The sequence below is a fragment of the Etheostoma spectabile genome, chromosome 12 (assembly GCF_008692095.1).
Source record: "Etheostoma spectabile isolate EspeVRDwgs_2016 chromosome 12, UIUC_Espe_1.0, whole genome shotgun sequence".
Lineage (NCBI taxonomy): Eukaryota > Metazoa > Chordata > Actinopteri > Perciformes > Percidae > Etheostoma > Etheostoma spectabile.
This window is the reverse complement of record NC_045744.1, coordinates 7,932,878-7,956,167: the sequence shown is the minus strand read 5'-3', so window position 1 is coordinate 7,956,167 and position 23,290 is coordinate 7,932,878. Positions and strand designations below refer to the sequence as shown.

The window sequence follows — 23,290 nt, the reverse complement described above, 5'->3', positions numbered from 1 at the left end:
CACACATACACACACACCAACACACCACCACCACCACTAAGGATGCACAATCCTCTTATCTTTATTAGTAGATAATGCTTAGAAAATGTTTAGTTTGTTATGTTCGTTATATGTTATTATAACACTCATGGCTGAGAATGCCTCCTGGGCTTTGCCAGTGAGCACACACTGAAGCATTAGAGTGCTGTCAGTGTCAGACCAACTTCGGGCCTCTGCTAAATGTTCAACCAACACAAAGAAAATGTCAGGGTCCTTTTCATTAAATTTTGGAACCAACCGCAAATTGACAGAAACATTAAATGACGGAGTTGGAGGAGTAAGCCATAATGACTTTCCTTTACTTATAAGGTACACTACATTATTATTTCCCTGGCAAAGGTAAAGTCTCACTCAATATTCACTCCCTTACACTTACTGTTCTTTGCCTCAGTATACATATATTCTACACACACAGCTGTGGCTGTAAATTGAGAACAGCAACACATTTCACACACTCCACAGAAACTCAGAAACCACAGATACCTTGCCAATAATCTGCAACAATCCTCTTAATTTACAATTTTCAGAAATTTGAAATCCATGTGATGGATGGATTGATGGATCAAAATACATGTGTGAAAATCAATGGATACTCTTGTCCAGATGTTAGATTAGAGAAAATGGCTAACATGTTGAAAAATATCCTATTTCACAATCTTGCAGGGAAATAACTTAAAAGTAGAAATACCACCTCAAGGTTGTATGTCTCCACCAAATAGTCAAATTGCAGTTTACATGCAATGTCTGTCCTGATTTATATAATCAGTTTAAGTGAAGACTTTAAAGGAATTTAATCAAAGTTATTAAATGTAGTTTTTGGAGAAATGTGGATGCTTCACAAACATCTTCTGAGATGTTTAAAATCACCACAGTTAGCATATAGGCACCCAAGATTAGTGTCACCGATTCAGTGTCTGACCAGACGTAAAATATAGCCACAATCTCTCCTGCTGTTCCTGCGTTATGGTGTTTAATAATGGCCAAAAAAGTGTTTTTGCAGAACACTGTGATGTCACTTGTAAACTTGACCTTTGACCTTTTGATTGTAAAATCCCCACTTAATCATTTATCCTGTTATACATTTTTGTGATATCTTGTCATAACTGGTGTATGAATTATTGAGTTCTGACCCAAAACGTGTTTTGTGAGAGCACAGTTACCATGACCTTTGACCTCCAAAATGTAATCAGTTCATCCTTAAGTCCAAATGGATGTTTGTTCCAAATTTGAACAAATGTCCCCAAGGCATTCCTGAGATATTGTGTTTACAAGAATGGATCACACATACGGACAGACAATCCAAAAACATAATGCCTCCAGCCACAACTGTTGCCACAAGTAAAATTTGTGAAGATTTCTTTACATTGCCTGCTAACAAGCTTCCAAAGATGAACAATGTACACAACAGTTCAAGCCATGATGTGAACACAACTCAGACGAAACCTCTTTTATCTCTTCTTCTGTTTTTCCTCTCAGCAGCTACTTTATTTGATAACCTTTTATCAGGGGGCAAAGTTTTACAGATGATATGCTTTCTCCAGTTTATAATTGTGTACCGGATTTACACAGAGGAGGGGTCACCGCCTCTCTAGCTAATGGGACTTTTAATGTGTAATGCCATTCAGGCCTGTTAAATGGAGATGATTATGCAGTAATAGCTCCAGCTATTTGTCAGATTGGCACAGCATCAGAGATACCATTTGCCTTGTGTTAGAAATTAGCTTTCCCATCTCTCTCTGCAGCTTCTTGCCAGGATTTCTTCGATGTTTCAAGGCGATAAACACTTTACAATTTCTGACATGGTATTTACACACTCAGATCTCGGCGCTAAGTCACATTGCACAGCCTGCTGAAGAATCTGTCAACGTACTGTTTTGTGCAGTAACACTAGGCTGTCAACCATCTTGACAACTTGTATCTGACGGTTGTTTCCTGACTGAGTAAAGGTGTGGTAGGACACAGTTATAGGGCTCACACACACTCTCTTTTCCCATATCCTCACTAACTCACTTGTGTACCCCTGTTGCCTGCTCCACCTACAGTTCAGCTGTCAGCTTCAGATCTCATTTGGAGTTTGGGGGATGGAAGGAGTCGTCTCCCCCGCTGCTGAAAAACAAAGCAGGCAGATGTGAACTGATGCTCTCAGATCAATAGTGCAATACCAGAGGCTTCTTTCTTGTTTGTACCTTGTTCTAAATTGTTCTATCTATAGTGGGGAATTGTTGTTGGAGGTGCTATCTCGAGAGACAAGAAGAGTATAATATAGTGAGAGGATGACAGTCTCTGGTATCAGGTTCCCTGAGCAAAGCAGCACACTGACAAAAAAGTCAAAGGGTTTGATTTAGTTTCTCCTCTGAAACTGGCAAACTCAGTTGCTTGAAATGCAAATTAATCTCACAAGACTCAAGGACCATTTGAAGTTTACTTCAAGAAACTCCACATCCAGACATTTGCCGCTATACAAGTGAGCTGCTGTACGTCACATTCAATTCACGCATGTTTGTTTGTCTTCTGGTGATGCGCTCGACAGGTGAAGATGACAGCCTCGCCCTTAAGAAGAAAGTGACTGTAGAGGATGTTTTTGGTCCAGACCTTCACATCCATGATCCAGACGCCAAATGGCTCAGCGGTGAGTGAACAGTTCGGCATTCAGCATCTGCCTCTGGTGTCAAAACTCTAAACAACTAACAGGGATTGTTGTTGTCCATGATTCAGAATATACCATCTGTATTAAAATCTGACCCCCTGTCTTGATTTGTCCGTATAGTAATTTATTGTCCCGTGCCTAGCCTACATGGGCTTATAAATAAAACATTTGTCAGAACCAAACACAACTTATTACAGTACATATGTTGCAAACAAATAACTTTATCTCCTTTCTAAACTCTAGAAATAGTGCTACATTCCATTGTTTTGTTTTTTGTTTTTGCCTTGAAGAAGGTCTCTGACCAAAGCTTGCTTAATTAAACAAGACTTTCGCACAGACTTCAGTGTGCAGATGCTTTTTTCGAATTAGTTTTATAGTTTGTAACTTCAGGACCTTAGCGAAGCATGACACTGGGTCAGCAGTGTTTTTTTCTCTATTTTGAAACACTAGAAATAAAAATGGGCAATAAAAATATTCTCATTCCCAATAACATTATATCACTAAGTTTATTGTATCAGGTAGTTTTTATTGAGAGAGCAAAAAACATTAATAGTCAGTAAACCAACTATCAAGCATAAAAAAGTATAGGCTGGTTAATAAAGTAAATTGCATAAGTTGAAATAAACATCAGATGGTAAAGCTTTAAAGTCTCCGAGAGGAATGAAATAATCCGAAAGGGCAGTTTGCAGTTCATACCATCAAAACTAGTTCTAACAATTGCATATTTGGGATATCTAAGGAGAAGTAGTCCTCGGATTGTGTACTGTACTGTGTAAGATTGAAATGAGAGAAGAGTTGTGAGGTATTTTGGAAGATTTAACAGTGGAGCTTTATGGATGAAAAATGAGCAATAAAATAAAAAAATTCACTTTGTATTCGGTCTTACTGAAATCACATAAATGTTTCTATACAGGGAACCCAATAAAACTGCCTGTTTCTATAACGACTGGTAGTGTACCTGAATGTGATTGTAAACACATGAACATCAGCTTCCATCAAATATAGAATATATTACAGTTCATGACAACTCTTTCTGTTTCCATGGCAAACACATGCTGCAGTGTGTTCTATGCACTATAAATTCTGCATGTGGTGTACTCGGCGTACAGTAAGATGGTCTAACTTGAACAGATGTACTGTACAGTAGAGCAGGTCTGCTGTGGCCCCTGTGTAAGGAGCATAGCTGCCACCTGTGTTCAGAAATGTTGGCTCAGATCTCTCAATGCCCTCTGGTGTTTGAAAGGAAAAGTACCTGAACGTTTCTCAGTGTCTGCATGATGAACTGAAGCAGTGATAAATTATTCTTAGGTTAACACTTTTTGGATTAGTTTTTTTTTTGTGCACTGTGCAACAGTCTGAAACAGTGGCATTCTGAGTGGCATACTACTAATTAATAACAGTCTTAAATCTTTAAGTAATTTTCTTGTATCCTATTACTTATTAAAGACAATAAATAACTATATATTTTAAAAGTCTGGTTGTCATAAGGGGAAGGGGAGGAAAGGGGACCACTCAAGCAGTTACATAAAGTATCATAAGTATTGTGTGGAAAGGTGTACATGAGTTCTTTGACTTCTGGATTAGACAAAGAGATTTGAAAGATAATAAATTTAAGACTATAGATCAAATGATAAATATTGGAAGTGTTAACACTCCCCTCTGGTCTAAATCAATCAATTATGTTTTATCAATTTGCCTTGAAGCACTAAACATTATAGACCCCGTTCACACTGTATAAAAGTATATATATATATGCTTTTAAAAAAAACATGGTTATTGAATGCAGCTGTTTCTATGAATAGGCCTATATTCACATTATCACCTGCAGGTATGCAAACTCACGTCTCCCAATTGTGTGACAGACACATTGCGCATATATATATATATATATATATATATATATATATATATATATATAATATATATATATAATGTGTGTGTGTGTGCATTACAAAAAAAAAAAGTCTTGTCTTTGAAGATGAAACAGCCGAACAGACCAGTAAGAACTGTTTCAACATCTCTCACAACAGCCACGTACAGACAGCTTATGCATGAACACAGTGACTTGCATGTATGCATTTGAATGCAGCTGTTTCTATGAATAGGCCTATATTCCCATTATCACCTGCAAGTATGCAAACTCACGTCTCCCAATTGTGTGATAGACTCATTGCGACCTTACATCTGTCCTTTTGTTTTACTGTTCAGACTATTCCGCCAATTACTTACATTACTGGCCCATTACCGTATAATTAGTTAGGTTCCTGTGTTTCTGTGTCCTTCACTCACGACCAAGATTAAAACGTCCTTAGCACCTGACGAAACCCCGGCAATCAATTTGTGTGACATTGTATCTTGTCAGTTAACTTAATGCAATCGACTCCCATTTGGCGCTAATGACCTTCTGATAAGAAACCCAATGGGAAAACCTCACACTTCAGTAGTCCTCATCAATATTTTGTGGACCTCTTTCACAGCAGTGCGTAATTGATCTCTGTTGCTCTTTGATCACCGCTTGCCTCAGTAGTCTTTGGACTCACCTCTGAGTTTCTCACACAGACCAAAGACAAAGGAAAACAACCTTCAGGGTGATCTCTAAAACAAAGAACTTCTGCTGTCCGTCTGACGCATTTATATTTTTGAGATATAAAACAATATAACATCATCCAACGATGAAAACAAGGTAATAACAAGAAACATCTGCGGCTAAATCTACTCGTGGAAGTCTACATGGAGGAAACTAAAGCATCATCTTTGGTAACTGAGTCACTATCACATCTCTTTATGATTCCAAGCTCAAATCAAATGAAATTGATTTGGCGTAATTACATTTCCCATCCCGGACCGATTATGCACTGACATTTTCACATTCCCAAATTCATTTGGCTAGGGTGTCATGGCCGGAGCCAGACACCTCAGCTATCCCATTTGTTGTGCATTTTGTTTGGCGTTTTCCTTTTAAATGTTTGTTTGTCCCAAACAAGAGATTTGAGATATTTCTGCAGAAATCTTTCAATTATAAAATTCTATCTGATGCGAAAAATACATTTTATAAAAGAGTGTTTGTGTTCCAGTGTGTTTAATGCCAGCTGAGGACAAGCTTCCAATGCATACACAGCAGTGTTAAATATTTCAAAACACTCTTTTTTTTTATTGCAAAGGTAACCGGAGAAAGCAATTCTGGTATTTATTGGGGTCTTCTTATAAAAGAGGAGACTTTTCTACAGAGCAGGATTGACAAGGAAAACAGCATTATAGCAGTCCACGGAGAAAGACACGCTGTGCTGAGTGCTATAGCCTGCCCATACCATGCACTTAAAGCTTTTTTAAGACTTGTTTTTCAACAGGAGAAATTTTGACAATGTAAGTGAGGCTTTAGGATATACCTAGCAGTATATGGATTATCCACCATTAAACATAACAGCAGGAATTTGTAATGACTGTTTGCACACTTTATGGGAATTTAAATTAAAACAGTTTTCAGTGAAAATGCTAAGAAACTGTAGACTGCCTGCCCAGCATTAAACAGTGCACAGACAACAGTTAGCGACTATAGCTGGTGAACACTGCGGAACATTTCGCAGCTAAAGAGTCAGATATTGACCGGTCAGAGCTAAAAGGGAAGGAATAATAAACTTACACCCAACACATGACTCACATGTATTGCTGATGTTGCTCTATGTGTCTCAGGTTGGGTCAATGACCAACTGTTTGCCATATCAAAAGCAATATCTTGTATGTATTCTTATCTAGTTGAGGCACTGAGAGTTGTCCAACCTTAAAAAGAGGCCTGCTTGTACATGTCAAACTTTTGAAAGATAACGAAATGCAAACAACAATAGTTACATAAAAGTAATAATTCTGTTATCAATTAATGAATTCCTAAATAAAACAAAAAACAAAAAAATGTAATAGCAATTTGGCTTACTTGAGATTATTGATGAATGTTAAAGAGGACAAGATGCTGTAAAGACCATATATAGTATTCTGAATGTAAAACATTTATTATTATATTATTCTTCCATGCCCCTCTCTCTGATAGTTGACTTTTATTTACAGACAATGAGCTGCTGTATCGTACAAGGGAAGGGGATGTTGTCAAACTTAAAGTTGACACCCAGGAGAGAACTGTTATTGTTCTGAACCAGTTGTTCGTGAGTATCATCTTACTCCATCTTACTTTTTCCGTTTACTTGAAGAACAGTCAGTATTCTCTCTACTGCTGCTGTAGTGTATGTGTTACTTACTGCGAATATGCTTTGAACCCATCCAGGACAGATCCAGAGCCGCCAGGTACCAGGTGTCTCCTGACATGCAACATGTGTTGTTTGGCTTTGAAGTGAAACCGGTGAGAAACCCTCGGAGTGTTTCACACCATCACATTTCTTCCAGAAGCTGTCCTTCTTTAACTGTGAGACCGTTTGTCTCTGCAGATCTATCAACACTCCTATGTGGCCAAGTACATTATTTACAGCCTTGTGACACAGTAAGACCCACTTCTGTTGTGTCTTTTATTGTCTGTCGCCTTTTGCTCCTTTTTCTGTCTGTCTACCGCTCATAGATCTGTGACTGGACACTAATCTGCCCCGAGCCTGACCTCATGTATGCAGTCCACTGCATCAACTTTATTTACCTGCTTTTGCTACCTTTGTGGGAATGCATTTAAGTTCCATTTAGTTTGCTGCGCCGTGTTCAGCCTGGCCTGTTTTTAGCCTTTCATCCATCTATGTCTGCTTATGTACTTACACTCTGCAGTTGTAGCGAGCCAAGCAAAGTCAGCTTGTGCTAAAAAAAAAAGGATGTGGATGATTGATGAAGCCTACTGTGAGGGTACAAGCCAAAAAAAACATGACTTCTTTGCTCTGACTGTGCATTTATATTGAGATGCACAGTGTGCAATTGGCATGTAGTGTTCATACAGACAAATACGGTATTGTTTTTTCAATGTGTTGTCTCCACAGGGAAACCTGGCCTCTGAATCCCCCTGAAGTGTTTGAAGCTGTCCTGCAGTTTGCTGGATGGGGACCCCGAGGCCAGCAGCTGGTAAGGAGGCCAGACCTTTGAGATTACACTTTGTGAATACTGGCACCTCAATGGAAATATGTCTGAATCGGCCTGTAGTGATGAATGGTTTATCACAGTGGATCAGACAAATGTTGTGGCAACAAGAGGTTTATGTGCATTGTAAGGACCACTTTTAGTATTTTTAGGGTCAACTCCCCTTTCTTTGGCATCCATTAATGTCTATGTGAAGCCAAATCAATTTTACTTTCACATTTTACTGACAACACATGAGCTGGTGAGAGGCACAGTGGCAGATGGCATCTAGGTGGCACAACCCAGGTCTTGGACAGTCTGGGGTTGCGTGTGTGTGTGTGTGTGTGTGTGTGTGTGTGTGTGTGTGTGTGTGTGTGTGTGTGTGTGTGTGTGTGTGTGTGTGTGTGTGTGTGTGTGTGTGTGTGTGTGTGTGTGTGTGTGGTTGGGTGGGTGTGTGTGTGTTTGGGTGGGTGGGTGTGGGTGTGGTGTGGGTGTTTCCACATTTGGGGACAGATTTTGTAAAATGCAAAAAATTGGAGATGGTTTGTCCAATTGGAAAACAAAATTTGTGTCTTCAATTTGGAATTCATTGCAGTTCTATTTGGCATTTCCATTCATTGATTTTTCATTGCCTCTCGGACACAAGGAGTACGTTTTAAAAATGATGAAAAATTATCTTAATGAGAGCTGAACTCCTTGAATTCAACACATCTCCAAAAAGTGAACTATTTTTGTTTATTTTCAAACTTTCATCGCTGGCTGCGTTCACAAGATGCACATGAAAATGTGTTCAAAAATATTATTCAACAGCAGCAGTAGAGTGGTACATTTTTCTGTAAATTCAATTAAACATAATTTAAAGTGTTTAATAACTGGTGAATGTTTGATGGTTCTGACCATGGAAAGTACTTTATTTTCACATGGGCTGATTCAGAGATGAAAAAAAGCAAATTTCCGACATATTTTAAGTGAATGTAAAGATGGTTCACTTTTGTGTTTATAACCTTTTAGATGCAAACAAACTCCTAACTGCATCAGAAAACATGAAGAACTGATTTGTTGTCTAGTGTACAGTATATGTATCAAAGGACATGTCAGTTCATTTGGGAAGAGAAGAGAGAATAGAGAGAAGGCATCTGTTGTCCATTTGCAAGCAATATCTGAAAGGCAGTGGGTTGGGGGGTCGATGGGTTGACTTTATTACTATTATTGACTCAGATCAAAAAATAGTTTATTTCATGCAACCGTAAAAGAAAATGCATAGACTTTTTGTTGTTCTGTTCCTATGGTAATTGATAGTTTTTATTATATAGACCAAAACCACCAATAACGTTGTGCTGTGTAGCTAGACATTGTCTGTGTAGCCAAAGCTTGATCTATCTTAGTCCTTTGTGCCATCAACCGCCATTGTTGTTCAAAAACTATTAAAACACATCAACGAGCCCACCACCACACTGGGTGGCATGTTTCTCCATTAAGATGCACTAGTGCACCAAATTTGTATTAATCCGCAGCTGAAAATAGTGCCCAAACAGATGTAAAATGTAAAACCTTTTGTGACATTGGCTAAAAGTTACAGTGCCCTGCTTTTACAGCAAATTATTTAGCCTTTAAAAAAAAAAAGAAAAATCATATATGTATTTGGAACATGTTTCTGAAGATTTATATCTTTTGTAGAAGCCAATGGGCTTGGAACTAGATGCCTCAGATCCTTATCAGATGAAGTAAAGACAGACATCTAAAACATTGTTACTTTTTGGTCTTTTCATGTGATTTGTTGGCAATGAAAAATTATGAGAATGACAGACTTATCCTTTGATGAGCTTAAAAGGGTCATTTCCCCAGCACCTGTTAAACGTTTGTTTTATTCTCTTGTCTACTGCACGACTCCACTTTTCTTTTTTGACTTTAAATTTGTTTCTGTTTGGATTGCGGTGATTAGACAACAGACACCATGTGTCGTCCGCTATTACTTCAAAGCTCTCTCTTCCTCCATAATTGCTCGTATCATTTGCTTTAAATCACAGATACATTGCTGTAAGAAAAAGATGTTGCCTGCTGAGGGAAAAAATAAGATTAATGTGCATATGGTAATAATGTACCAGATTGTTTATTTCGCAATCCTGTTACTGTAGCTCTGGGTTTGATTTAATGAACAGCTGAGGTCATGCAAAATAAATTAAATGAGCTTTCGTCTTTTGTCTCTGTCTGACCTGGCGAAGTTGGACATGTTTCCTTTTTATGCACCATTTCTGAATATAATGATTTCCTAAGTTTATCAGAATTGGAGAGATTTTTGATTAAGTGCTTCATCAGCACATAAAGATGTGTTTGTGGCAGTATGGCTGTGTGCAGTGATGCATCAGATGTAGTGAGAGGAGCAGGGAGATGAATCCTGCTATACTTCCCTCATTAAGCCGCAAGCAATTACTCTACCGTGACAGAGCAATCAGCAAGGCTGGGTCGTCACACACACACACACACACACACACACACACACACACACACACACACACACACACACACACACAGGAAGAAGACAGGTTGTATTGACACAAAAGATAATATGGAAGATGTGGGCAATGGATTTAAGAGAAAAATTTAATCAAATAAAAGTATTGTGACAAAATTCGGCAATATTTAACTAAAAACACACACACACTCACATGTACCTACAGTGCATAGGTACATGTGAGTGTGTCAAACACAAAGAAAGAAACCCTGCTATTCGAGCTCCCCAGGTATTTTTGATATTGCTACTTTCATCTCTACATCCTTTTGTAGTCCCCTAGACTCTTTTCTAGCCATTTGCTTATTCTCTCTCTTCTCTCTATCTGAATAGCTTGAAAATTAAAAAGCCATTGAATGAGAGATAACTGCTTTTCAGAAACTATTAAGGATAATGTTTGACTAAATGTTATAATGGGTTCTGTGCTGACAATAAGAGACTTACAGTGGGGCTCAAAAGTTTGTGCACCCCAAGGAATAAATTGTATTAATGTGCATAAAGAAGCCAAGAAAAGACAGAAAAATCTCCAAAATGCATCAAATGACAGAGTAGATATTCGTATAGTACGTCACAAAAAGTTAGATTTTATTTCCATCATTTACACTTTCAAAATAACAGAAAACAAAAAAATGGCGTCTGCAAAAGTTTGGGCACCCTGCATTGTTTATAGCATGCACCGCCCCCTTTGGAACGCTGAGACCTGACAGCATCATGGATTGTTCTCAATCATCATCTGGAAAGACCAGGTGATGTCAATCTTAAGGTTTTAAATGGCCAGACTCATCTGACCTTGCCCCAACAATCAACACCATGGGTTCTTCTAAGCAGTTGTCTAAAAAACTAAAACTGAAAATAGTTGACGCTCACAAAGCAAGAGAAGGCTGTGAGACGATAGCAAAGCGTTTTCAGATGCCAATATTCTCTGTTTGGAATGTAGTTAAGAAATGGAAGTCATCAGGAACAGTGGAAGTTAAAGCAAGATCTGGAAAACCAAGAAAAATATCAGACAGAACAGCTTGCAGGATTGTGAGAAAAGCAAGTCCAAACCCACGTTTGACTGCACGATCCCTCCAGAAAGACCTGGCAGTCACTGGAGTTGTGGTACACCATTCCCCTATAAAGAGATACTTGTACAAATATGGTCTTTGTGGAAGAGTCATCAGAAGAAAACCTGTTCTACGTCCTCACCACAAAAATCTGTGTTTGAAGTTTGCAAATGAACATATAGACAAGCCTGATGCATTGTGGAAACAAGTTCTGTTGACCGATGAGGTTAAAATATAACTTTTTGGCCGGAATGAGCAAAGGTACGTTTGGAGAAGAAAGGGCATAGAATATAATGAAAAGAACCTCTGTCCAACTGTTAAGCATGGGGGTGGATCAATCATGCTTCGGGGTTGTAGCCAGTGGCACAGGAAAAATTGATTAAATAAAATTTCAGCAAATTTTGGATGCTAACTTGATGCCATCTGTAAAAAAGCTGAAGTTAAAGAGAGGATGGCTTCTACAAATGTATAATGATCTTGAACACAGCTCAAAATCCACTGTGGATTACATCAAGAGGCGTAAACTGAAGGGTTTTGCCACGGCCTTCACAATCTCCTGAGCTCAACCTAATTGAAAATCTATGGATAGACCTTAAAAGAGCAGTGTGTGACAGACAGCCCAGAAATCTCACAGAACTGGAAGACTTTTGGAAGGAAGAATGGGCGAAGATACCTCAAAGAAGAATTGAAAGACTCTTGGCTGGCTGCAAGAAGCGATTACAAGCTGTGATACTTACCAAAGGGGGAAGTACAAGGTATTAACTCTGCAGGGTTCCCAAGATGCCATTTTTTGTTTTATGTTATTTTGAAAGTGTAAATGATGGAAATAAAATCTAACTTTTTGTGACATATTATACAAATGTCTAATCTGTCATTTGATGCCTTTTGGAGATTTTTCCATCTTTTCTTGGCTTCTTTATGCACATTAATACAAATTTGCCTAAACTTTCGAGCCCCACTGTAGTTTCTCTTTCAATTATTTGGTGTTAATATTGAATAAGGAAGTTGAATCAAGGTTTTGAGGTTGAGTTTTGAGGCAGCTTCAGCCAAGATATAATTCATAATAAAGAGAATGTTGAGAATTACTGTATATCCTGTGGCGCTTTTACAACTTTCGCCAACCACTGGCTTCCTTTGCTTTACACAGCCCTGCATTGATCAGTTTTCCTCAGATGTTGATCCCACAGTATAAATCTTTGATTTTCTCAACGGCGGCAACAGATCAGAGCAAAAGGAGCCATATCTTTTTCTTTTTTGATTCTTGTGCTGGCGATTTGAGGCTTAGATTTAACTGAAGAGGTTTCAGCTGACAGCCCAGTTACACCAACACGGCCTGTGCTTCAGACATCAATCAATCCAACATTCATCTCCCTTATACTGGCACCAGACGAAGAAGCAAAAACACTGAAGTGGTTTGACAGAGGGTGTGTCACACATTCATCTGCCCGAAGTCTGTCTTTATTCCTTAAGGCGATGCCATCGTTGCTGCTTAATTCAGCAGTCCTGCAATTTAACCGTCAGAAGACAGCATCATGTCTCAATAAACACGGGGGGAAAAAGATGTGTGTACTGTATGTGCCTGTGGGGCCTCAGCCAGCTCCAGCTCCTTGATTAGCAACAGAAAGAATTTCCTACTGCTTTGGAGAGGAATCTAGCTCAAACTGTAATTAGGCAAATATCCGTTAATAAAGTGCTTAAGGCAGGTGTTGTCTGACACTGTATTAGCTTGTAAGTGTCATTGAGTGGGTGTTTCTATCTGGATTAAGATAAAGTGGTTTTAGCATAAAGGCTCCTGCTGTGGATAGAAAGACAGATGTGAGACGAAGAGGCAGAGAAAAAGTACTACCAGCTCTGCACCACAGGGTGCAGGTTCAAGCCTAGCTGTTACATAGGTGATGGGTTGGTGAATATGGTAGGACTGTATAAGGAATGATGAATATAAGATGTGTGTCTCACTGGGGTGTCGGTCAGAACACAAAGGAGTCGATACTGTTCAATCCAAACCTTAACTTTACTTGAGGTGTTGAAGGATTTACACAGCACAGCATAGCACAATAAGGGACACTGTTTGGCAGGTAATTGCTATATGTGCATATAGCTATCTACAGTCCCTGACAAAAGTCTTGTCGCTTATCTATTTTGTAGAAACACCTGCTATTAACCTGACTTTTAATTAATCAATTGGTGTAAGCTCATATGAAAAGCTAAAACCCTCCCAAATGATGTTCAATGCACTGAAATAAATTAGTTTCACAAAAAAAAAGATTTATTATTATATATATTATATATTATATATATACAAGACAGAAAGGTCAAATTTTGGCAAGACAAAAGTTTTGTCGCCTATACATAAATTGAACAAATTTACTACAAATACTAAAATATGTCAGCAAATTAAATAGTGGTGCTGTGAGATTCAAATTTAATATCTTGTATGACTTCCATGAGCTTGAAGGACTGCATCCATGCGGTTTAGCAAGGATTCATACAATGTATTGATGAAGTCATCAGGAATAGCTAGGAAAGCAGTCTTGCATGCCTCCCAGAGTTCATCAATATTCTTTGGTTCATCAATATTCTATGCTTCCTCTTTCATCCTACCCCACATATGCTCAATGATGTTCATGTCTGGTGACTGGGCCGGCCAATCCTGGAGCATCTTGATCTTCTTCTCCTTGAGGAACTTTGAAGTGGAGATGGAAGTATGCGATGGAGCACCATCCTGCTGGAGAATTTGGCCTCTTTTATGGTTGGGAATATAAGAGGTAGCTAAGATTTCTTGGTATTTGAGACTATTGATGTTGCCTTCCACCCTGCAGATCTCTCGCACACCCCATACTGGATGTTACCCCAGACCATGATTTTTCCGCCACCAAACTTCACTGTTTTCTGGGTGAATTCTGGATCCATGCGGGCTCCAGTAGGTCTCCTGCAATATTTGCGGCAACTGTGGTGTAATTCAACAGAAGACTCATCTGAAAAATCCACTTTCTTCCACTTCTCCAGCGTCCTTTTAGCAAGCTGTGGGCCTTGGCAAATCCCACATGGTTTTTCAATTGTCTTTTGTTTAGTGCTGGCTTCTGGGCACTGATTTGACCATGGAGGCCATTTCGAGACAGAATCCAACAAACCGTTCTGGTTGACACAGGGACTTCAGGGGACCAGGTCTGGTGGAACTCTGCTGCAGTGGAAAATGGGCTGGCCTTGGGTTTTCGAGCCAACAAACGGTCCTCTCGAGCAGTTGTCTTGCGGGGTCTGCCTGACCTGGGCTTGTCAAAAACATCTCCAGTGTCTTCAAATGTTTTTTCAGTCCTCTGTACTTGACGCTGAGACACATTGAAGGTGTCTGCCACATCAGCAGTGGATCTGGTCTTCAGCCTCTTGATAATCAAAACTTTAGTCTCAGGGTGAATCTTAGGCATGTTTGCAGATGTCTAGTTGCAGTTGATGTGAAGGTCTAGTGTACTGGGGTTGTTTTTATACACACCTGAGACCTAATTGATCCATTATTAGTCACAGGTGAAGCTCATATGACAAGGCGACAACACTTATGTCTTTGCAAACATTGACTCAATGGGCTTTACCAAGCTGTGACTATTAGAATACTTTTTGACAGTTTCTTTTTGCACTGAAACATTATTACAAAAGCTGTTGGGATTAAAATGAGCCATTTCTTGTAAATAAATCTTGATTAGAAATATATTTCAGCGGCACTTCAGGTCAATTTGTACACAAGCAACAAGACATTTGTCAGGGACTGTATGTGTAGGCGATTAGGAATATCTCTGTCTTCATGCGTGTGTGGGCGTGTGTGTGGTTTGAAATAAACAAGAAAAAAACAAGAAATAACATTAATATTAATTTCTCACTATCAAATTAGCTGCATCATTAATATTAATACAGACCTAACTGACATTTCTTAAACACAACAGTATTTACTAGTAAAACGTAATACAACAGTGCCACCTAGTGGCCAACTGAATTAACGTCATACTGCCCGCAAGGGCTCTGGAATGTTCCCACGAGTGTGGCCTTATCGATTCACAAATGCGCCACATCTTACACATCTTAGTTTCTAATGATATTCAGATGTCAGCTGATTCTAAAGAATACACAGTTTTGGTTTTCTTGGATCTTTTATCTGCTTTCGATACTGTTGATCATAATATTATGATAAATAGACTTCATGATCAGGTTGGGATGTCTGGATCAGTTTTAAAATGGTTTTCATCCTACCTTTCTTGTAGAAGTTTTAGTGTTTATGTAAATCAGATCATGTCTGAAACTGCAGGGTTGTCATGTGGGGTACCTCAGGGTTCTGTCTTAGGACCCATCCTGTTCCTTTTGTATATACTCCATCTAGGACAGATAATTAGTCATTTCAGTGACATATCGTACCATCTGTATGCGGATGATATTCAACTTTACTGCTCGTTCAAGGAAACTGAGTTCCATAAATTGTCTTCCTTAACTAACTGCTTGACCAGTATTAAACAGTGGTTATGTGACAACTTCCTACTTCTGAACTCGGACAAAACAGAAACGCTGATTATCGCTCCTGAGAGTAAAATCCCTCTGATTAAACAACACATTGCTGACTTAGGCTTGTCTGTCCAGCCGAGGCTCAGGAGCTTAGGTGTTGTTTTTGATTCAGCGATGTCCTTAGAGTACCACTCAATGCAATTGGTCAGAAACTGTTTCTTTCAACTAAGGAATATATCCAAATTAAGAGCACTGGTGTCAAATGGTGAGTTGGAGATGATTATTCATGCTTTTATTTCCTCTCGCTTAGATTGCTGTAACAGTCTTTTTACCTGTTTGAGTCTCCAGGCTGTTCAGAACTCTGCTGCAAGGCTTTTAACTCACATTAACAAAAGAGCACACATCACACCTGTTTTAGCAGCACTTCACTGGTTACCAGTCCAGTATAGAATTCAATTTAAAATCCTGGTTCTTACTTTTAGAGCCCTGCATGGTCAAGTTCCTTACTACATCTCTGAGTTGATACAGCTTCATAATCCGATCCGTAGGCTGAGGTCATCAGGTCAGAGACTGCTAGTTGTTCCCCACACTCATTTTAAATCCAGAGGGGATTGTTCATTCCAAGCAGTGGCACCTAGGCTGTGGAATGCATTGCCTACATTTCTACGTTGTATGAATTCTGTTGATTTTTTCAAAAAGCAACTGAAGACGCTGCTATTCAAACAGGCTTTTAGTTTTACGTGGGTTTTTTATGTTTTTTGTATATGTTTTCCATTTGTTTTTAAAGGGTCTTATGCATTGTATTGTACTTTGTTGGTAGTTTATTACATTTTACTGTGAAGCACTTTGTGATTTTTATCTATGAATGGTGCTATACAAATAAACCTTACTTACTTACACATAGCATCCGTCGTGAGGAACAGGTCTAGTAAGGCAAAAATAATGTCACATCTAAATGTTAACATAGATCAAATATAAACCAGGTTACAGTTCCAGTGGATGCCAACATCAATCACGGACTATAAGGATTTACAAAAGTGAAAGTAATTGCAGAGGTTGCGAGGTTATCTTGACTCGCACTAAACATGTATCTTACCAAACTACGTGACATTACTTAAGCATATCTCTCATACAACGCTCAAAGGCATCTAAACATAAAGGGATTACACTGAACAGCTCACTTCTCAGTAATGACGCACACATCGCACACACAGCCGCTGTCCCCCCTTTTGGATCGCTACGCATCCACCTCGTGGTGAAGGCTGGAAATGTTCACACTGACGCATGCGCACAGGCACGGTCTTTCCAACACTGGCATTACAGTGAAACACCAAAGGTTATGTAATACGCATGTAACAATTCTAGGCTACATACCGTGATACAGTAGATCAGAACAGATACTAAGGATGGTTCTGCTTTTCTCTGTCCAGATCTTCATATTTGAAAACAACATTTACTACCGATCGACAGTAGATAACCGATCGATCCGCTTGGTTTCGACTGGTAAAGAGGGAGTCATCTTCAATGGCCTTGCTGACTGGCTGTATGAGGGTAAGACAACTGCAAACACACTTTCAGCAAAACACAAAAAAAGCCCAGGATGATATTACATCCCCTTATTTCCATTTTGCAAATAGTGAACTTTCTCCAAAGTTCTAAGACAGATAGGGTTTTCTGTCACTTTCAGAAGTGACAGAACTATATGGCCAAAAGAATGTGGACACCTTGTATGTGATTGTATATGATGTGAATATATCATTACAAAAACCATGGCCATTAACGTGCTATCATCTTACCCTCTCACTCTCCTTGCAAGTCTTTCCTCAAAATTTTGGAACCTGATATGTATTTGCTAATATTTAGTAGAACCTAAGAGCATTACAATCAGACGCTGATGTTGGGTGATGAGACCTGGTCTGGATGGGGTTGAGGTTCTGCGCATGCCATTCTGTGCAAGTTCTTCCACACTAAACTCAGAAAACCATAGCTTTGCATAAAGGCATTGTTACATTGAAAAGTAAAAGCCTTACCCAAACTGCTATTTAAAATATCAGTTTATAGTTTGTGTTACTACACTAGTATGTTATCACTTAAGTTTATATAGTAAATGTGTTAGCATTACAATTTATTTGAAGTTTTGTTTACTAATATTCATTCTGTTTCAGCCGTTTTTTGGATTCCTGACGTTCCTCTAGCTGCTAAATGCTCCACAATGTTTGCCAGTTACACTATGTCCAACATCTTTGTCTGTCTTCTGTTTGGGGAAATATAGAATTGGGTGATAACGGTGGGTTTGTCGCCACAAATAACCCCTTTCATGTACAAATAGCCGTGTGATGTATTGGTAAAATGATGATGTTGATTACAGGCTCTTTAACTGGATCTAAGGAGACCAAACCATGAACAACAGGGGTGTTCACAAACTTTAGGAAATATGTTTTTAACTAGTTAAATTATAAGCGCATTTTGATCCATTGTTGTGACACCTGCCCCCCACCCAGAAGCGTGTTGTGTGTTTGTGTGCATACTTCCATTTGGAAGAGCACATCTGGATATGTTCCATTGCCCCTCCTTCTCCAGACTTCCCATAGCTTGTCTTTTTGTTCAGGCAGTTTTAATTATTCATGTCTGCAGCGTTGCAGTCTCACTCAGCAGATGTTTAAAAGCCAGGATATTTTAATATGAGGCATTTTCTGATTACTGCATAATTGAGACAGACATTGCAATTACACACCACTTGAATATAGCTTTGCTTACAGATGCGCTGCCATGTGTGAGACAAGGTTTCCCACTGTGTATTCATTGATAATAAAATGTTTAGGTTTAAGTGATGACTTCTGTTTCCAGCATGGTTATAGTTATTAATTTTGAATTTATTCAGGGAGTGGATTTGGATAAGGATCGCAGTGTAATTATATAATTGAATTGCAAAAGGCCAGTTACTATGATATCAATTCGATTATAGTGTATGAATTGCTTCAGGGTCAGCTCTAATGGGATTTTCACTAATGGGATTATTTCTTTGTTGTGGACACAGAACACAACATGAAAGAAGCAATCCATTTTTAATGCTAAAGAAAGATTTGTCCAGATACGTTTTGGTTGATTTGTCAGCGGATAACAGCAGAGATCACGTAGCTTTCGTCTTTTACAACACAGTGTGTAATATTGTTCAGGTGAGATAGGTTTGGAAAAAGTTGTCTGAATGAGGTTCAAGGTGAGGCTGCCTTGTTTCTCTCTGGTTTTAGTGTTCTCCAGTCCTCAACCTTCAGTGAGAGATACAAAACTTTTTTTTGAGCTGCAAATGCTCTCATCACAGAAAGGCTCAACAAAATTGCCATTTATTGCCCTCTAATTTCCACTTTTAAACTTTTACACATGAAAGTGCCATATATATATTTAGAATCTGCTTGTTGCAGTCACTGAAGTTGCAATATATCATGCAGATATTGTTGAAATACTCAAAGATAATGTTCCACTTCTATGGCTGCTCTATTACATCCAATTTTCTGAAGCATTAGGATCATACCTCAAATTTGAAATGCAGTCCTGTGGGGTTTAAACAATGCCAAAACATATTTTTCTGTCATGCTTTGATGTTGTTTAGAGTTAATAATTATACCTTGATTGTCATAATAACGCATCAACAAACAGTGCTATCTTTGATCAAGAAATTAAAGATAGAGAAGTCATGGGATTGAAGTTGGGACAACTTGTAGTGTTTTCCTGTAGAGCATTTGGTTTGGGAGATGAAAGAAATTATTTTTTTACAAGAATATTACAGGAGTTAACGTTTATTCTTATTTCAGTGGATTTCAGTCTGTGAATTTGCCCTTTCCAAAGCTGATGGAGGTTTAGACAGCTGTGCGTTTGCCTCTAAAAGCAGTTATTGTCATGCACAGACTGTATTGCATTGACCTCACAGCTGATCCACAGCACTCAACACTGATAGTGTGGGAGGACAAAAACACAAAAACATCCCATGTTTTTGTGGCACTGTTACAGGAAATATTCATATTTTTGTCTTTTGTATGAGTTGCAGATACAGTATGTATACTATAGTTGATGTAAAATGCCAGGAATCTTATTTAACGCTCCGACCTTCATGAAATGATGGATAAAATATATGTTGTGCTCCTCCTGGGTTATAGAGGAATTTGTTGTTGACTAAGGCCTTGAACATCCTGTTGCACTGTAACACACAAGTCAGCCTTAGAGTAAGAACTCAATTCAAATGTTGAGAATTCAACACTCTAGTGTTGTGTCCTCAATCTGCCCCTGTTACAACAGACTTCCTGTGCATTCACGATGTGAAAAAAAAATAATAATAATTTAGCATATAAATAACAAAATTGCAAAGTCCTCATCCTCAAAAGGTTGAACTGGTAATTTTTACCAAGAAAGGCTTTTGTTTAGAGCTCCACATATAGGTACAGTAAAGTGTGTACTGTAAGTTCTGTTGATAGAGCTCTTCTGCCCCCTGCTGGATGAAAATCACTCATCAGGAAACTGCTAAATAAAGACGACTGTAATCAGAAAAGCTCAAGTATTTAAACTGTCAACATGTAAGAATAATTGGTTTGTTTTTCCTCCGCATAGGGAATGGGCCATAAATCACACATGCTACAAGTATTAAACTAGTGTCTGTTCATAATGGTGACATACTGGAAATGTCTTTATCAGTGTCAAAATATGATAATTACATAAACACCAGCTAAGCTGCAGATAGAGCATTGCCAACGTTTCATATGAAACATTTTAGTGATGTGGTGTTGCAGCCAAATACTTCTAGGTTTCAAGAGGCAAACATTACATTTTTTACTGGATTTTTACATGGATTTGACTTATTGACTTTTTATTGTTTTTTTTTTGACTTATTTTTCTAGAATAACCATTGGACAGTTTCCAAAGTTAATCTGGTCTTTGGGAAAAAAAACATTTTGTTCCACATCTTCTTTATCGTCTTTATTTTCATGCATGCTTCAAAATGCATGTATTCTCTAGTTAGATTAGTTTTTTGGCTCACACAAATACTACAGATTAATATATACATAATCAAAGATTTGATGGAGAGATTAAAAGACCCCTCAGAGGGGCTTAATCTGGGCACTCTCCAATGGATACTCCAATTAAAAAAGAAAGAAAGAAAGAATCTGTTTTGTTTTTACAGAGGAGATCCTGCAGACTCACATAGCCCACTGGTGGTCTCCAGACGGGCTGCGTCTGGCCTACATGACCATCAATGACACGCTGGTGCCAAAGATGGAAGTTCCCTTCTTCACAGGAACGCCGTACCCCGCCACCTTGGAGTATCACTACCCAAAGGCAAGTCTGCAGCCACAATCTCACTATACACTGTGTTTAGATTCTCATTTTTTTGTTACTTGTGTGACCATCCTTTTCTTTCTAATACTTTATTAGCGTTGTTGGAGGGAGCCTGAGACCTAAGCTTTTCATTGCTAATGATGGCTATCTAATTGCTGTGCACATAATAAATAAAAACCTTGAACAGTTATTAAAATGGCCGCTACAGACCTTCATGCAACTCACTACAGTGCTCTGCATTGTGCTCCATCAGGTAAGTGGTAGTTGATGGTTCAGTTACTTGAGAAAGTGTTTGGGAGACAGGTACAGAGCACCGCGGGATGCTGGTCGCGTTGCTCCGTCAGGTCAGCGGTAAGTTGGTGGTTCAGTTACACCATAATAGTTGACTGTGTGCTGGGTACAGAGAACCGCAAGCTGCTGGTCGTGGTGCTCCGTCATGTTAGGGTTGGTGGTCTAGTTACCCCAGAATAGGTGATTGTGCGCTGGTTATAGAGCCCCCCCCAAGCTGCCGTTTGTGGTTCCATCAGGTCAGCGGTAGTTGGTGGTAAGGATGGGTTTTTTGAAAAACTAAGTTTTGTGCAATGCGCAAGAGAGTTAAGTAAGTGCAACAAAAGTGTTTTGACATGAATAGGTCAAAAGGTCAAGCTGCATAATAGATTTATAGCATTTTCTTACATAAAAAAAATATTTTAAAAATCAAAGAACGAGTTTTTTGACCAACTAAGTTTTGTGCAATGTGTAAGAGAGTTAGCTGAGTGCAACAAAATTGTTTTGACATGATTAGGTTCAAAGGGTAAGCTGCATAATAGATTTTTCGAATGTGTTGAATATCCAGTCCAATATGAAACCAACTTTACCACGCTGCTGTGGACAGAGCACTGCAAGCTACTGGTCATTTCAGTGCAGATTACGGTTAAGTTTAGGCAAGAAAATGTGACGATATGACTGGCACCAAAATGACTAGTTAAGTTTAGAAAAAGATTGTTCTTTGTATTAAACCATTCATTTTCTGGGTGAAAGTCTTTTGTTTTCTCAGGGAAGCAAACTCCACTGCCTGGTTTGTAAATCCTGTATGTTACCGCCCACTCCCACCCATCCTCATTCCTCCTCAACCTCTTTCCTATATGCGGCCAGCCTCGTTCTTATACAGCAGCAGTCAAGTGGTGTACACAGCAACACAAAACATGTAAATCATACGAATTGCAGTAACGTTTGAACAAATGGTTCAGGACCGGCTGGGCTATACTATTACCTGCACAAGAGGCAAGGAACAGAGGTTACTGAAGGTCTAAAAAGTTTGCATAAAGTGCCCATAAAAAACAACACGTTGATGTTGTTATGCATTGAGGACTTTGATAGATAGATTGTGTAAGGACAGAAGAACAGAACAAAAGAAAATTCCTTATTGTCTGCAACTGAAATCCAGTCTGACCTATCTATTGTCCTCTTGGACCTTGCAGGCTGGGGAGGAAAACCCTGTAGTGCACCTGTCAGTGGTGAGCCTCAATGGCCCCCTGCACACTGTTGTGATGAAGAAACCTGATGACCCCCGAATAGGGTGAGTGACAGCCCAACGGTGCCTTATTATTGTGTATGAAGGAACAAGCATCAAAAATAGCCTCAAGTATTAGCCACCTACTACATAGAGTATTTCCTTAAGGTAGTTGAGACAGAGGTTGTCAGTGGTGGTGATGTAATCTCACCTTCTGTTTTTCCAGGAGGGAATATTATATCACTATGGTCAAATGGGCTACCAGCACCAAACTGGCTGTCAACTGGCTAAACAGAGGCCAGAACAACTCTATCCTGACGTTGTGTGAGGCTACAACTGGAGTCTGCATTAAGGTGAAACAGTTTGCAAATGTTCTTTGACAAAGTGTGAAATGTGTGTATTTAGTGTTCAGGATAAATTCCGAGATTCAGAAAAAAAAGCTTTTAAAGTCCTACTCCTTTTGTTTCAGAAACATGAGGATGAGAGCGAGAGCTGGTTGCACAGACAGGTGCGTGATGAAAACACTGATTCCCTGTTGTCCCTGTGTAGTAGTTAGTAACAAAACACAGACAGGGTTTGTTTCCTGTGTCGGAGCTTGAACGAGTAAATAACAGGTTGTGCTGCCTACGACCGACTCACAGCTGTGATGGTATCAAGTACAACAGCGCTCCCTCTTGTGTGACATTGCTTAAATACAAAAGCCCTGCAGATAC

General features: G+C 39.0%; 1 protein-coding gene across 5 annotated transcripts in view; it reads left to right on the top strand.

The window, feature by feature from the left end:
* The window catches only part of LOC116699450 (dipeptidyl aminopeptidase-like protein 6), a 93,775-nt gene that overhangs the window by 61,998 nt on the left and 8,487 nt on the right, over nt 1-23,290 (top strand). For all 5 annotated transcript variants that reach the window (XM_032532025.1, XM_032532026.1, XM_032532027.1 and 2 more), the window contains 10 exons: nt 2,570-2,668; nt 6,746-6,840; nt 6,960-7,034; nt 7,120-7,172; nt 7,648-7,729; nt 17,191-17,311; nt 20,931-21,085; nt 22,546-22,643; nt 22,804-22,930; nt 23,047-23,085. In XM_032532025.1, the coding sequence (XP_032387916.1) occupies nt 2,570-2,668; nt 6,746-6,840; nt 6,960-7,034; nt 7,120-7,172; nt 7,648-7,729; nt 17,191-17,311; nt 20,931-21,085; nt 22,546-22,643; nt 22,804-22,930; nt 23,047-23,085 (944 nt within the window). The remainder of the gene's footprint in view (nt 1-2,569; nt 2,669-6,745; nt 6,841-6,959; nt 7,035-7,119; nt 7,173-7,647; nt 7,730-17,190; nt 17,312-20,930; nt 21,086-22,545; nt 22,644-22,803; nt 22,931-23,046; nt 23,086-23,290) is intronic.